The sequence below is a fragment of the Heterodontus francisci genome, chromosome 12 (genome assembly GCF_036365525.1).
Source record: "Heterodontus francisci isolate sHetFra1 chromosome 12, sHetFra1.hap1, whole genome shotgun sequence".
Classification (NCBI taxonomy): domain Eukaryota; kingdom Metazoa; phylum Chordata; class Chondrichthyes; order Heterodontiformes; family Heterodontidae; genus Heterodontus; species Heterodontus francisci.
In genome coordinates this window covers 60697444-60714610 of record NC_090382.1, presented here as the reverse complement: position 1 = coordinate 60714610, position 17167 = coordinate 60697444, and the positions used below count along the sequence as shown (strand labels likewise).

The 17167-nt window shown below is 40.1% G+C and overlaps 1 protein-coding gene across 1 annotated transcript in view; it reads right to left on the bottom strand.

Annotated features, from left to right (window-relative positions):
* Positions 1–4819, bottom strand: part of unc5a (unc-5 netrin receptor A) — a 312917-nt gene extending 308098 nt beyond the window's left edge. The window contains exon 1 of the mRNA XM_068043091.1: positions 4582–4819. Within this exon, the coding sequence (XP_067899192.1) occupies positions 4582–4819 (238 nt within the window). The remainder of the gene's footprint in view (positions 1–4581) is intronic.
* Positions 4820–17167: the final 12348 nt, after the last annotated feature.

Genomic DNA, 17167 nt, shown 5'->3' with positions numbered 1-17167 from the left:
GGACGCACTGGTCATAATCTTTCAATCCTCCTAAGATAAGGGGGTAGAGCCCGAAGACTGAAGAATTGCAAATGTTATACCTTTGTTCAAAATAGTGTGCAAGGATAAACCCAGGAACTACAGGCCAATCAGTTTAACCTCAGAGGTGGGAAAGCTTTTAAAAATGATACTCTGGGACAATATTAACAGTCACTTGAACAAATATGGACTAATTAAGGAAAGCCATCATGGATTTGTTAAAGGCAAATCACATTTAACCAACTTGAGTTTTTGATGAAGCAACAGGGAGGGTTAATGAGGGTAATGCGGTTGATGTGGTCTATATGGACTTCCAAAAGGCATATGATAAAGTGGCACATAATAGGCTTGCCAGCATAGATGAAGCCCATGGAATAAAAGGGACAAGTAGAAGCATAGATATATAGTTGGTTGAGTGACTGAAAACAGAGAGTAGCGGTGAACGGTTGTTTTTCGGATTGGAGAAAGGTATACAATGGTGTTCCCTGGTGTCAGTATTACGACCACTGCTTTTCTTGATATATATATTAATGACCTAGACTCGGGAGTACAGGCACAATTTCAAAATTTTCAGATGACACAAAACCTGAAAGTATTGTGAACTGGGAGAACGATAGTGATAGACTTCAAGAGGACATAGACAGGTTGGTGGAATGAGCAGACACATGGCAGATGAAATTTAATGCAGAGGTGATTGGCAAAAGTACTAACAGTGACATGAGGAAAACTTTTTTTAAACAGTAAGTGGTTAGGATCTGGAATGCACTGCCTGAGATGGTGGTGGAAGCAGTTTCAATCATAGCTTTCAAAAGTGAATTGGATAAGTTTGAAGAGAAATCATTTGTGGGACTAAGGGGAAAGGTCAGGAAAGTGAGACTAGCTGAATTGCTCTTACAGAGAGCTGTCATGGACTCAAAGGGCTGAATGGCCACCCTCTGTACTGTAGTCATTCTATGATTCTATAACATCCATGACAGAGGTTTATAGTCTTATCAATTTTGTTGTTACAGAATAAAAGAAAATGGAAAACTTTCAATAAATTAGTTTACCATTATTCTGAATTACACAACTGATTCACCTACAATGTACACTCATATTATGAAAGGTGTACTAACAGATAGGGAAAACACTGAGACAAGCACTGTATCCATCTATGGAAGCATGGTATCTATGTCACAGAATCACAAAATTGTTACAGCACAGAAGGAGGGTATTCAGTCCATCGTCTCTGCACCGGCTTTCCAAATGAGCAATTCACCTAATGATCGGCAGCGAGCTGGAAAAATTCAGACCATCATGTCAACATGGCAGGTGATAAGGACAGCAGAAAAGCTGTTACTGGGGAGCAACATGGCACCAATAATTTAAAACTCCAGTGTAGCACCAAACTGTTTCCCACACTGGCACTGTTTATGTGGTTCTAAACATTTCACAGTCAACCACTGCCTGGTGCTGCTTAAATATGTACAGATCACCATGGATGGGACAGCAATGTAGCTGATGAGTGTATTAACCAGTAAAAGTGATTGACTGGCAGGGGGAAGTTTTTTTATGGTGGTTCCTTTGGATGCTGACATCATGATGACAGTTTGTATGATGACATCTGCTTACTAGCAGAGTAGCTGGAGAATATCACTATTGAGTCCAGCCTGGGGTAATTATTATTTTTATCCCAGTGGCACCTTTGTGCTGAACACAGGGCTGATCCCAGAGAAGCAGAAGAATTGGCCAAGAAGTTAACAAAGCAGCATGGCCTTGAAATTAAAATGTCTCAAATGTTTAAGGCTCACCTACAGCAACAATACATTCAGTTGCCAGCATGTGGTGCTGCTTTGTTAACTATTAATCAATTTTTATTGCTTTTTGGGATCAGCTGTTCTGGTGGTTGGCTCAAAAGATAGAAGGATTGCTGAACGACCATCTCGAAAAAATTGGCAACTCAATTAACAAATAAGAGCACTAAAAAAGACGAAAGATGATTCACAATGTTATGACTGAGGTGGAAGGAGTGCACTGTCTTTTCTAGTCCCACTTCTCCACAGGTCACAACATATATTTAAATGTTTACGCAGTTACTGATACAGCCAATCATGTACTCTATTTTTTTTAATCCTAGAATAAAATACACCAACCAAGCAACAAAATTATCAGTTTATTATGAAACAAGACTTAACCAGTAATAAAACAAAGCATTAACACACAGATTGAAATATGAAAGCTCCCTTTTTAAAAATTCCCCAATTATACTCACAGAATTATATATACAGAAATTCTCTCTGCCGAAGTCTGTTACAAAAAAGGACACAAAAAAGACTACTTTGGCCGAATACTTGCTAATTCTTGACAAAAAAAGAGAAGATATGGAAGGAAGTCAGTTGTCCCTTTTTTGGTGTGGCATCTGGGTATACAGGGATGGGTCACTGGGATTGTTTCAGAAGCATTCCATTCTGGTGATGTCGAGAATTATTCTTGTAGGTTTTCTGGGAGAAATATGGCAGCAGGGTTTTCTGCCAGCACACACGTGAATCGCAGTATTTTTCAGCTTCTCAAGTGCTATGCAGCACCAGAGATTTTAGCTCTCCCACACTGGATCTTTGCAGGATTTCTTTAAAGAGGTAGAGAAGGAGGTGAGCTGGGAGGCTTTTTTGTTTGGCAGGAAAACATCAACTGTCTTCAAACAGTTCACACCCCAACTGCGCTGAAAGCAATGTCCAAACCCCAAACAGAGAGTTGACCTCCTGACCTCCATAAACCTTGATATATGTCATCTCTGTAACCATTTTCCCCCAGGTCACCAAGGGTTCAGTTGAGCCCAAAGCACAGGTGGTTTTCAAACAACATCTCAAGTGTCCTTTCAGTGAACTTGATAAAAAAAAAACATCCATGGATTTTTTTCAATTTTAACACAAGTCCTCAAAAAAATAAAATATTAGAAAAAAGGAAGCACTTTCGTAACAGCTCCATCTTTGGAGGAATGAAATGTCATTTTAAAATGCATTTCATTCCAAAGAGTGAAATAAAAACAGAAGATGAAAAATATTAAAACACATTTACTCACTTATTCTCATTCACTCTTTACCTGTAGCGAATACAGTTTGGCTTTGTACCATCTTTGCATTCAGATAACTCAAAGCAAAGTTTGATTCTGGACAAGCATCTGCAATTACATTATTTTTTTTCCGCAATGGATAATCTTTAAGTAATAAGGTTGTAATAGTAAACTCCTTCGGAATAGTCTGTCACCTGGTTTTTGAATTTTTCCACAATGGCTAGGGGGTTATGATCAGTATATACCAATGTCTCTCAGTAGTCGTGGTGGACATAGACCTCAAAATGCTCTAGAGCTAGTAATAAGCCCAAGGTTTCTTTTTCCATGGTTGAAAATCTTTTTTGGTGTCCATTTAGCTTTTTGGAAAAGTATCACACTGGCCTTTCTATGTCTGACTCATCATGTTGTAACAGGACTGCATCGACCACAAGTCACTAGCATCAATCTTGAATAAAATGGCAACTCAATTGACAATTAAGAGCACAAAAAATAAAGGTAAGAGATGATTCACAATGCCAGGGCATAGCTTGAAACAAGTTGCATCCAGCTGGATAAAGAGCAGAGAACCCAAAAGTAATCAAGGAAAGATCAGCCCTTCAGCCAATCCGGTATCCTATGTGTAGGAAAACATTTCTCATGAAAGTTCGAGATTACAGTCATACATACCCCATATTAAGATGAATTACAGGCAGTCATTATCAACAAATATAGACAAACCATTATCATGTGTAATTGACTTATCAAGTGCAGCAAGTTACCATTCACATTAGCCTTTTGTGAGAGGCACAGATAAAGAACTTGTTGAAGGGGAAGTAAGGAGGAGACTGTTGGGGTGGATAGAAGGAAGAGAGAAACCTTGTTGGGAGGGAAACGCTGACGTTTTTGGGAATGGGAAGAGGAATTTGAGATTAGCAGGCCTACATTACAGAACTGTATTTTGCAACTCACTGCAAGCAAAGCCACAAGAGATGCATTTGTTTATTTTTAGAAAATTACTAATTTTTTTTGTATAATGGCTCTGTGAAGAGAAAGTTGTACTTATTACAAGAAAAAATATTCTAGATATTAGCATAAAAGCTAACTACCAATCCATGTATTGGTTCATCATATGCTTCGGCCTCACTTTTAACTCAGGGAAGGTTTGGTGAATATGGGGACCAGGGCGATTTTTTTTAAACCTACATCGCCGAGCCTCTACCAGTCCTCGATGAAGTTCCTGGTAAGTTTTGCCTGGCGGGGAAGGCAGCACTGTTCGCTCATTCAGAAAAGGTACAATTGCAGCCAGTTCCCAATCTGCAGAATTAAAATAGGGCCCTGTTGCCTTCCAGCAGTAGCAGGATCCCAGGGTGAGATGACACCCCCACATGCAGCGCCTGGTTTCTGCCAGTCAGTGATAGTTAAAACTGAGGCCTTCGTATTCCAGACAAAACAGTACTTAATTAAGCATTCAGGCATCGTGCACACCTCTAATTCTACTTGCACTTTCACAATTGATGAAATAAGTGCAGACCTACCTGTAACTTTATCTACGGTCTCTTCTGTTACATGATTCATCTGATGCACCCATTCACCATTGCATTTGAAGTATATCTGTGTGGCTGGTGTTGCTTTGCAGATCAAGGTGACAGGTTTGTTTTTTACAATGTACACATCCTCTGGTTCAACCAGAAAATGAGGCAAGGATTCTGAAGAAGCCACTGGGATGGTTTCAAACTGTGCCTCACTGTATTCTGCATCTGAAGAAAAATGCATAGTTTTAAGATGTGTATTTTTTTCTCTTCTTTAAAAGAAATCATTCTCGGGATGCGGGTGTTACTTCAATATTTATTGCTCATCCTTGTTTGTCTTGAGAAGGTCATATTGCAATTCCTTTCTAGGCCCCTTCAGAGGGAAGTTAAGAGTAAACCACATTAGTATCGGACTTGAATCACACATAGGACCTGCTAGGTTTCCTTCTGTAAGATCATCAGTGGATCAGGGGAATTTTTACAACAATTTAACAGCCTAGTGGCCTCTTTTACTGATACCAATTTTATTTTAAGGAGATAATTTGTTGTTTCCCTTTTCTGATGGCGGCCATCTAGAATAAAGTCAGCAATAGATGTCAACCACATAGATTTAAAGAGAGAAATTATCTGTGTCCTTTAGCTATGTCATCATCTGCAAAAATAGTAGGTGATCAAGACAGAGCAGTCATTTTCATCATGCACTGATTTTAATAATTAAAATGTAATAGTTATTGATATAATTAGCTACAGTAATATAAGTCATACAACATATGACCAGAATGAGATCAGTTTGATTCATGCACATCACACAATTAATTTGGTGCATTTTGTAGTACACAAAGCTGTAACTTATTTGATTTAGTTCTGAATAAATAAAAAGAACCAGTCAGATTAATTCCTTGTAACAGAGATGCCTTAAAATTGTGCTCCTTGAATGTTATTGTATGAAGACTAATTTTTAATGATGAGTACCTCCATTTCCTACAATTATGCGATAAGAGCCTAATTTTTAAGTAAAAATGTTTAATCGAATCCTCGTCTCTCATTACTGCTGGGATAACTGTTTGTCGCTACTAAATTCAGTTGTTTCAAAGAGGGAAATTCTGTTACAGAAGTCTCTTCATGAATTTGCAGGTAACATTTAACTAATACTTGGCTTGAAATCTCCAAATGTAGTGTTTTGAGTGTGTTTTGAGAATTCCAATGTGCATATTGTCCACTTGAGGCTACCATGCGCACATGAGCCAGCAGAGGGAGTCTCAAGGGAAAGTGAAAGTAATTTCAAATAAAGAAGACTCCATTATGTTCAACAGCATACTGCCTGTCTCAGTCTTTGCCTCATATTTCTTACTAAACTCAGCTAAACCTCACTCCAGTCCCAAAAACATCACAATGGGGATGAGGCAAAAAGAAAAAGGATGATAATCAACTGGAAACATTGCTTTCAGGTATAAGCTTTTTGGAATGTTTTGGTCAACTTTTACAGATAGCATTTTAAGTTGGAGACTGTGCTAGAGTGGCACACAGGAAGGTTATACAGTGTATACATACACACTGATCTCTCCAAAATAACCATCCTATCCCAAAAAAATCTCAGATCATTGTGGAGAATTTTCCTCTGAAAAGGAACGCGAGCCCGGATCCCTGATCATGCACTATCACTGTGTTGCTGATCAGATGGCGTTGTCTATGCCCAACTTGCCACCTTTTGATGTGCATTCAGAGCCATTGAGCTGGATTTTACTGACACCCTGACATTGGGTTTCATGGTGGGGGGAGGCCAGAAAATGCCTCTGGGAGAGGGCCATCATGCACCCTGATGCCAGTAGGGCCCAGCCCGATATTACTGGTGGTGACGAGGCCTCGTGACGGCCCTCCCCCCACCCCGTTGCTCAGCAAAGGCACCCCAATTTGAATATTTAAATAAATTAAAATGATTGATTTAATTAAGCTCATGTCAGCACCTGATGTCCTGCTGCGATATTCAGCCCGGCGGCCAGCACTCCCGCACCTCTGGATCCCCTTCTGGGGAAACGAGGCACAACACTGGTGGCGGGGGAGGAGGTAAGGTCATCAGTGCGGTGGTGGGTGGGGGGCAAAGGGTCAAATTAACATCATGGGTGTAGGGAATGGTGGGAAGGATTGTAGTTGAAAGTTTGTGCAGTTTGATGGGAGGGAAGGCCCGATGGTAAAGTTAAGTGTTTTTTTTTGGGGTGGGGGGGAAGGGCAAATAATTTAATTGTTATGGGGGGGGGGTGGGAGAGGGGCAAAAGAGATTATTTATTTGATTTAATTCAATTTATCTTTAAATACTTAAATAAGCCTGTAGGGCTGACAAAAATGCGTCAGTGCCTGCGCACAGACAGCTGACACCATTGCCGGTGACGGACAGCCCGTCCTCGCCACATGATTGATGGGGTGGCCAATGGCGAGATTATAAAATTTAGTCCATCATCTATATCCCCATGTTGGCAAAAGTGCCTGCAACGTTTTGAAGGCGCCATGACTGGTTCTGCAATCACAGATGACAACAGGAGAAAGGCCTTACTTCTACACTATGGAGGTGAAAAATTAGAAGATATCATTGAGACACTTGCACTGGAGCAAAATGACAATGTCTCCTCAAAAATGTGCTGACCTACATCACACCCAAGAAAAATAACATATATGAAACGATTATCTTCCAACGTACTAAGCAAGATGCAAATGAGACAATTAATAACATTGCATGCAATTGTGGCAACTGGCAACCAAATGTGACAGCGGTGATGCTGAACATGTCAAACAAGAAATCAAAACACAAATAATCGAAGGCTGTGTCTCCAGCCAACTATACAGAAAAGCACTTGAGAAAGTCAGAAAGCTGTCAGAGCTGTTGGAGTTAGCAAGATCACTATCACTCTCGGAGTGCAGAGCTACTGAAGTTGAGGCTACTAACGGTAACTACCACACTCCAATTTCAACTCCTGTGATCACTATTCATCACTCTCATGCCAAGAAACCACCTGCAAAGCAACAACAGCCATCTCACAAAGTTGTGACCTATCTAAAGAATGTTTCTTTTATGATGGTGCTTATCCACACCAGACATGGTATACTGTTACTGTTAAACAGTAAAAAGCTCATGGAAAACCCACCCACTTTGCTCATGTTGGGCGTTCATCAACAAACTCAATTAATAAGACCAATACCAGCAAATGGAATGCCACATATGCATACCACAGCAAAATGTTGAGAGAATGTAGCCAAAGTAGAGATGAATGATCCTGAACATACCTTTGTTCCTTCTCTCAGACACAACAAACAGCCACGTGTGACAGTGACCATTGGCTGCTTGGACATAGAGGCTCTCATAGACACAGCAACGTCTGTTAATGTCATGGGAGACAAAACATTTAACCAACTGCAGGATTGCCCCATTCTCTGCAAAACTGGAAATACAAACATTTTCCCTTACAACAGTGATAAGCCGTTGAAAATTCTCTGAATTTTTGAATCACCAGTCTCATTTACAATGAATGCTCTATGCTATATCATATCTGGAGAATGTGACATGCTTGTCAGTTTCCACACAGCAAAAGATCTTCAAATGATTGCAGTCAAATACGCGCTTCCTACACATAATAACAAAAACATTTTTGAACTCTATGCTGATCGCTTCACTGGTACCAGCAAGCTGAAAGGTGTTACATGCAAACTGCAGGTAGACCCTAATGTGCCCCCAATTGCGCATCAACATGATGAATACTATTTCATGTCAGGAAACAGACAGAGAAGGAACTTCAATGCCTACTTGACCTTGACGTTATTGAGAAAGTTGGGGATGAGCCTACCCCTTGCGTTTCACCCATACCAAGTCATCAAGAAACCCAAGCGTGAGAACCAGATTAGAACCTGTGTTGATATGCGATCACCAAACCAAGCCATACAACGAGAAAGACACTTAACACTGACAATCAATGATATCATAGAGAAAGTGAAAGGTGCTAAACACTTTGCTAAATTTGACCTCAATGCAGGATACCATCAAATTGACCTTGCAGAATAATCGAGATATCTTACTGTATTCACTACTCTTATCGGACTTTTCTGATACACGAGGCTCAACTTTGGAGTCAGCTCAGCAGCTGAGGTATTTCAACAATTGATTCAATCTGCACTTCATGGGCTTGAAGGCACACTGAACATCAGTGATGACATTTTCATCTATTGCTGCACCGAAAGGCAAGTTGAGACATGTCTACATGCGTGCCTACAATGTTTCAGAGAATGTAACCTCACCTGAACGAAGACAAGTGCTTGTTTAGTGAAAACAGAATTGAATTCTTCAGTCATGTGTTCAGCAGTGAAGGAGTATCACTTGATCCACGGAAAGTTGAAGCCATTGCATACGCTGCAGATCCTATGAATGTGCAAGAAGTCCTGAGTCTGGTAGGATTTATCACATCTGGCAGTCATTTCATTCCTGACCTTGCTACACTATCTGTCCCCCTATGCGATCTGACAAAAGAGACCACCAAGTGGGGAATGGACTAAATCACACAAGCAGGTGGTACACCAGATCAAATGACATTTGCCAGCAAGTTGCACAAATGCCTATTTAGACCCTGAGAAAACCACCCAGCTAGTCATGGATGCAAGTCCGAATGGCTTATGTGCAGTTATCATACAGCAAGACAAGACAGGTAACTCATCAATTGTCATGATGGAAAGCAGATTGTTAATGCCTGTTGTTAGAATCAGGTGAGGAGGGGTCACAAGGCTCCCCTCTTGTCCTTCTCCTTGTTTGACTGAAATAGGGTTTATTCCTTTTTAGAACAGTGGATGTGCTTACCACTTCATTGAGTGTTTTACCTTTTTCCTTTGTTGTGATGGTAAAAGAACCAATTGGACAGGGTTTCTTGGGTTTAAACAAGAAAGAGGTGAGTTTATTGTACTTTAATAAAACTAACCCGATCTAAATAAAACAATAAAACTACACTACACTTTCACTCACACACACACACACACACACAAAAATCACACACACACACAATTAGAGTACAGCATGATAAGAAATAGTTTGGTCTGGATTAGAGTCCAGAACAAGTAAAAATATTATACAGACTGTGGGGTCAGGTAAATCTGTTGTCTTCCGGATGATGTTGTGATCTTGAAGTCTTTGGCTGGTAGAAGTGCACTTGTGGTTGGCCGACCTGCTTTAGGTTTTTCTTGGAGACAGAGTTGTAGGTGGCTTTCCTACCTGGAATCTCTGTCTGTAGCAATGGTAGACTTTGGATTCCACAGTCACAGACAGGTTTCAAACTTGTGATTTTTTCTGGAGACAGAGAGAGAGACACACAGACAGACAGCCCCACTGGGGTCTGGTCTGGTTAATGCTCAAATTTTATCTGCTTCAAATTCTCAGGAGCTTGTCCTTTTGCGAAAGACTGCTAGTTTTCCAGAGATGGGGAGGCAGTCACATGATTGTCCAGTGTTCTTGTTTGAAAGTTAATTAGATTCGAGTCTAGGTATTTTCAATCTTCTCTTGAGTCTCATTGTTTCAATGTTTAACCCACGGAGATATGACTCCGCTGTTATTGTTCCAAGATGGCTTTGAATGTTTTGCCATTAGAAGCGAGCTGTTAGTTGTTTCCAAATTAATGAGGTATTGTCATGGATGCAACCTCGTTCGACATGTTAGGCAATTCGATGTCCTGGAATGTGAGGTAATTCAATGCAAATTGTGGTGGCCATTTTAGCTGCCAGCTTTTTTAAAAGTTAACTGTAGGATCCCAGCTCCTTTTTAAAAGTTTAGTGTAGGTTTCCAACCAATGAATTAAAAATCCTCATTTGGTATAGCATGTTTTCTTGACACTATACAACAACATTATTCACACACAGAGACAGAAGCCCTCTCAATCACATGAGGTAACTTACACTTTTATCTCTATTTGTATGGAGGCGAGTTTAAAGTAATACTTGAACATAGACTGCTCGTGAGCTTGTTCAACAATCCACATAGCAAATCACCCGCTCAAATACAGTTGGATACTCAAATTACAAGAGTACGAGTTCCAGGTTGCGTATCAGCCAGACAAACTCAACAATAGCATCCACTGCCGACAGTGGTTCTACTAGTCATGAAGAAAAGGTTTTAACTACATATGCATAAATCTGGTGCCAAAGTTGCTAAAACAAGTTGACATCAAAGCAGCAACAAAACAAGATGAGGCTTTTTAACTATGTATGAAGGCTGTGGATCATGAAACTTGAAAGACGTGATCGAGAAAGCATTTATTGATGAAATTGCTCACAATGGTCTTCACAATGTTCGAAATGAGTTCACATATGATCTCATATTATGTAACAACTGTACTGTCATTCCACACTCATTGAGGGAACATGTGTCAATATAGCACATGAAGAACACCAGGGAATAGTCAAAACCAAACAGTTCCTTAGTGAAAAGGTATGGTTCCCAGGAATTGACCACATTGTAGAGCACAAAATCAATCAGTGTTTGCCATGTCAAGCAACCACAATGTCAAATCTTCATGATCCTCTCAAGATGTCTGAACGACCTCCAGGATCATGGATTGAAGTTAGCGTTGACTCCGTAGCTTTGCCCACAGGTGAACACCTACTTGTCACCAATGACTGTAGCAGACTGTAGCGGAATTAGTTATGTCAACTTCAACAAAAGCAATCATCCCAGAGATTGACCAGATCGTCGCCTTGTTTTGAATCCCTTAAACACTAAGAAATGACAATGGACCTCCATTCAACAGTGACGAGTTCAGTAAATTCACAAACTATCTAGGGTTCATTCATCAGAACATCACACGCTGTTGCCAAGAGCTAATGGAGAAGTCAAGAGATTTATGCAAACCTTAAAAAAAGTGATATGTACAGCTACAGCGGAGAGCAAATCATGGAAGCAAGAGCTATATCACTTTCTTCATAATTATAGAGCGCCTCCTCACTCGACTGCTGGAAAACCTCCAACTACACTCATCTTTTCACATCCTATGTGCACATGTCTAACTGAACTACCCTGAGGGGCTAATGATCAACATGTGCGTTAATGCAATTGAGAACAGAAGGATCGAATGAAAGTAAACGTACAGTGAAACATGCAATTTAGAGCTCCGCCGCTAAAGCCAGGAGATAAAGTACTTGTGAAACATGATGGTCATGTTGGAAAACAAACAACTCCTTATGACATAAAATCATTTGTTGCGACCAACACAAAATGATCAATGATCACTGTTAAGCGCAGTTCACAAATCATCACAAGAAATGCGTCATTCTTCAAAGCACTGAAAAAACCACTCACAAGCATTGAATCCGATTCCAAATTCGACATCTCAGATGAAGAACATGAGTCTTATGAGACTACTCCTGATGTCAGACGATATCCTACTCGTGAGAGAAAAAGCCTACCATAATTAAGTGACTATGTTACGAAGAGAACTATTCATTTTAAAGTTTATTGTTTACATTTTTGGAAACAAACCATTGAAAAGTTCAGTTCTGATGAAGGGTCACGGACCTGAAACATTAACTCTGCTTCTCTCTCCACAGATGCTGCCAGACCTGCTGAGTATTTCTAGCATTTCTTGTTTTTATTTCAGATTTCCAACATCTGCAATATTTTGCTTTTATTGAAATGTGCTGTGTCTCTCATTTACTAATAAGTGGAGGGAAGTAGTGTGTTGAGAATTGCATTGTGCATATTGTTCACTTGAGGCTACCATGCACACATGATCCAGCAGAAGGAGCTGAAAGAGAAAGTTGTCACACACACAAGTGTGATACAAAAAATATGAACAAAATACGAAGAGTTAAAAAAACTGACTTTGTCTTTTAAAAATGAACTTTTCTTTTAAAAAGAGATCAATGCTCCAAAATGGCTGACTAAGTAAAAAAAGGTTTGTTTTTTGTATATTCAAACTGTCTGACCGGGACAATTGAAAATCTTCAAATGAAACAAAGAAGATATGAAGTAGCCATGTCCTGGGCCATTGTGTGATCACCATGGGGAAGAGACCAAAGATCCTTGGGGATTCCCATGGTGAAAGAGCAAGGGTGGGAAGAGAAGTCATTTGTTGAGATTCTCTGGCCTCATTTAGATTGCTAAGACTGGAACTAAGCAAGGCTAGTTCCATTAAATTGGACAATGGAAGAGAGGCATTGCTAGATAATTGTGTGGCTAACTGTCTCAATGTTGCAGTGAGGTCAAAGTAGACATTGGAGAAATAATGTATAATGTTGCAATTACATAGAATGTTGTTCATAACTTCTAACCAGGAGGTGAGAAGTAACACAGCTTTACCTTAAAAAAGCAGCCTAGCGAGAGAGAAGCTTTCTTCCAGAAAAACCAGAAGGCACATGCCCTGCTGTAAAATTCTGCATCTACACCATCCAACAGTGAACTGGAATAAAACCAAAAAGTGCTGGAAATACTCAGCAGGTCTGGCAGCATCTGTGGAGAGAGATGCAAAGTTAACGTTTCAGGTCAGTGACCTTTGATCAGAACTGGCAAACGTTAGAAATGTAATAAGTTTTAAGCAAATAAAGTGGGGCTGGGGCAAAAGAGAACAAATGGGAAGGTGTTGATAAGACAGAGCATCACAGATAATAACTCACAAGGAGGTCATGGGGCAAAGGCAAAGACAAAGAGTGTGTTAATGTTGTGGTGAAATACAAGGCATTAGTGCAGAGAGGGTGTTAAATGACAGAATAATGAAAACCCTAGCCGAAAGCAAACAATGAAAAAAAGTAGGCAGGCACATGGTAAAAAAAAGTGCAATGATAAAACAAACTAAAATAAAATGAAATCAAAAAAAAACAAAATGAAATATAAAAAAAAGGTAAAACCAGAAAAAAGTGGGGGGCAGTCACGCTCTGAAATTATTGAACTTAATGTTCAGTCCGGTAGGCTCTAGCGTGGCTTATCGGTAAATGAGGTGCTGTTCCTTGAGCTTGCGTTGATGTTCACTGGAATACTGCAGCAATCCCAGGACAGAGATGTGGGCATGAGAGCAGGGGGGTGTGTTGAAATGGCAAGTGACAGGAAGCTCGGTGTCATGTTTTTGGACTGAGCGGAGGTGTTCCACAACGAGGTCACCCAATCTGCGTTTGGTCTCCCTAAAGTAGAGGAGACCGCATTGTGAGCAGCGAATACAGTATACTAAATTGAAAGAAGTACAAGGAAATCGCTGCTTCACCTGAAAGGACTGTTTGGGGCCTTGGATAGTGAGGAGAGAGGAAATAACAGGGCAGGTAAACAGTGAACTGGAAGAGATCCATTGACTTTAACTACACTTTCAACCAAGAGAGAAATCTACAATCAACTCAGGCCTGCAACCAACGAGAACTCAATTTCCAAGAGAATTCAACAGGTTTACCATGACCTCCCCCGAAACCTACCATCCACTTATAATAATTTTCCCTTTTATTTCATCTCTTTCTGACTCTTCTTGTGTGTGTGTGTGCGCGTTTGTGTGCGGGTGAATGCGTGAGTGGATGCCATTGCGACATTTCAGGACAAAGTGTATTAATTAATAAACAATAGATTTTCTGTTTTTAAACCTACAAGAAAGCCCATCACTGTCTGTTTATTTGACAAATAAAACACCAGGGGTTAAGTCCTAATAGCAAAACACACTTGCTGCGGTCAGGTGGGTAATTGAACAGTGGGAACCACCCACATTTCATCACCTGACCAGAAAAAGTAAAACAGTATAAAGAAGACTCAATAATGCTCAACAGCACGCTGCCTCTGTCTCAGTCTTTGCCTCATATTTCTTACTAACTTGGCTAAACCTCATTCCAGTCCCAAGAACTTCACACCAAATAAAAATGTACCAGAATACACCATATACCAAAAGAGCTGAAGATTTTTTCACTAATTCTTATAAATTTCCAACAGAACTGGATGGCTGAAAATAGTTCTATTCAGCTCCAGAAACCCACTCCAACCCATAATAAGTAAACAGTCACCCTTAAAAATGTAAATCCATATTAAAGTGTACTCTCTAGTCATAAATACTAACCAATGAAGAAACTTCTAAAAACAATGTACATATTTTTAAACAAATTTTGTATTTAAAATGTATTATTTGAAGTATATGAGAAATATATTTGTTCTTTGGGTTCCAACAGTTTATTTTAAGAATTAAATTATGATATTCAATAAAATGTTTCACATTACAAGGCACAATTAGCTTGGCAATTGAATCTAGAGCATGAATGAGGATTTCAGCAGCATTTGCTCTGAGGTAGCAGCAGAAATGGCCACTATAATGGTGGTGAAAGTACTGGTCTTTGTGAGGAAGAGGATATAGGGTAGAAAGCTCAGATTAAGGGCAAATTGGATGCTGAGGTTTTGAACTGAAACAGTTGCCTGACAAGAGAGGTGGGGTAGGTGATGGAGACAATGGCAAATGGATGGTATTGCTGGTGGAAGTCCAAAATTATTGCTTCAGTCTTCCCAACATTTAGCTGGTTGAAATTGCAGCTGATTCAAGAATGCATGTCAGGCAAGTAGTTTTACAGCAGAGGAGTAATGGAGGGATCCAAAGAGATGTTGGAGAGGAAGAATTGATTGTTGTCTTCATATATAAGTCTGTGGATGATATTGCCAAGGGGAAACGTGTAGATGAGATAGAGGAAGACCCCAAAGATAGATCCTTGGGCATTCCCATGGGTGAGAGTGCAGGGGTAGGAAGAGAAGTCATTTGTAGAGATGCTCTGGCTTCAATTAGATTGCTAAGACTGGAACTCAGCAAGGGTAGTTCCACTAAATTGGACAATGGAAGAGAGGCGTTGCTAGATAATTGTGTGGCTAACTGTCTCAATGTTGCAGTGTGGTCAAAGTAGACATTGGAGAAATAATGTACAATGTTGCAATTACATAGAATGTTGTTTATAACTTTGGTTAGGAGCGTTTTGGCTCTATGGGAGGAGTGTAAACTTGATTGAAGGGCTTCAAACAGGATGTAGTGTGACAGATGGGCACAGATCTCAGTGGCAACAACATGTGCAAAGATTTTGGCGAGGAAAGGGAAGTTGCAGATGTGGTGTTAGTTTTCAAAGACAGACGGGTCAAGCTTAGGTTTTTTGAGCAGTGAGGTCATAATGACTGTTTTAAAGGGGACAGGGATAGTTTCTAAAGAGAGGGAACCATTTGCAATGTCAGCTTGCATAAAGGTTAGGAAGGGAATTTGTGTAGTTAGACGTTTAGTGGAAATGGGGTTAAAAAAGCATGGGTGAGTCTCAAGGGCATGATGAGCTCAAAGGAGGCCTGGGAAGTGATGGAGAGAAACTACTAAGTTAGAAATGACTAAGCAAAACAAACGTAATTCACTGCTGGATGGTTAGCTTTTATACAATTGAGCAAAAATGAACAGAAATGTACCTAATTGCATGGCAGCATTGCACACTGGTAGATTTTGTATTGCTTTGTTGAACTATTGCAACATGCCACGATGTCAGTCTGCAGGTTCCTACCATCAGTTTGTGACACATTGATTGCATCAATTCATCAATGTAAAATACAAGTCCGGAAAAGGAACTCGCTGAACCCTTTCAAATATGTTTCATGTATGCATTTAACTGTTAATGAAAAATAAATGTTCTGAGACTGATGGGAGAGATATATCACTTTCCATCACAACAAGAAGCCAGTGTGACTGACTATATTTGGCGTCCACCAGCATGGAAAATAAATTAGGTGTGTTGCACGGAACATAACATTTTTTATGTTTTGCTGAGTAGAATGCTTATATTACACAAGAAACAAGAATGTGCTAATTTAATGTTTAATTGACACTTTCGATCTTTAATCAAAGATATTTATAGGGATAAAAACAAAATTCACTGGAGACAATCACAGTGGTTTACAGTGAACTGATGAATAACAGCCCACAAAATTGTGCTGATTGGACAAATAGTATTCTACTTGGGCTTAGGATTTCCTAAAATGATTTTCACCACCATTGCCCTGTCAAAGAAAAAATTGTGCTTGCCAGTATACTGTAGAGGAATTATACCTGGGTCTGCTCATTTGAATTCCCATTGGTGCAGTCTTTGGTGTAAAACTGGTGTAAAGCAGCCTTTTAAAAGGCAATTTGGGCGGCACAGTGGCGCAGTGGTTAGCACTGCAGCCTCACAGCTCCAGCGACCCGGGTTCAATTCTGGGTACTGCCTGTGTGGAGTTTGCAAGTTCTCCCTGTGTCTGCGTGGGTTTCCTCCGGGTGCTCCGGTTTCCTCCCACATGCCAAAGACTTGGAGGTTGATAGGTTAATTGGCCATTAGAAATTGCCCCTAGTATAGGTAGGTGGTAGGGAAATATAGGGACAGGTGGGGATGTGGTAGGGATATGGGATTAGTGTAGGATTAGTATAAGTGGGTGGTTGATGGTCGGCACAGACTCGGTGGGCCGAAGGGCCTGTTTCAGTGCTGTATCTCTAAACTAAACTAAAAAATTTAGCCTACACTTCAACAGCAGATTGGGGCTCAAACAAGTAAGGGGGGAATAATGATTTGCTCTTTCATCGCACACTTTCACATTATTCACTGCATGCCTTTGGATTAATTGTATTAT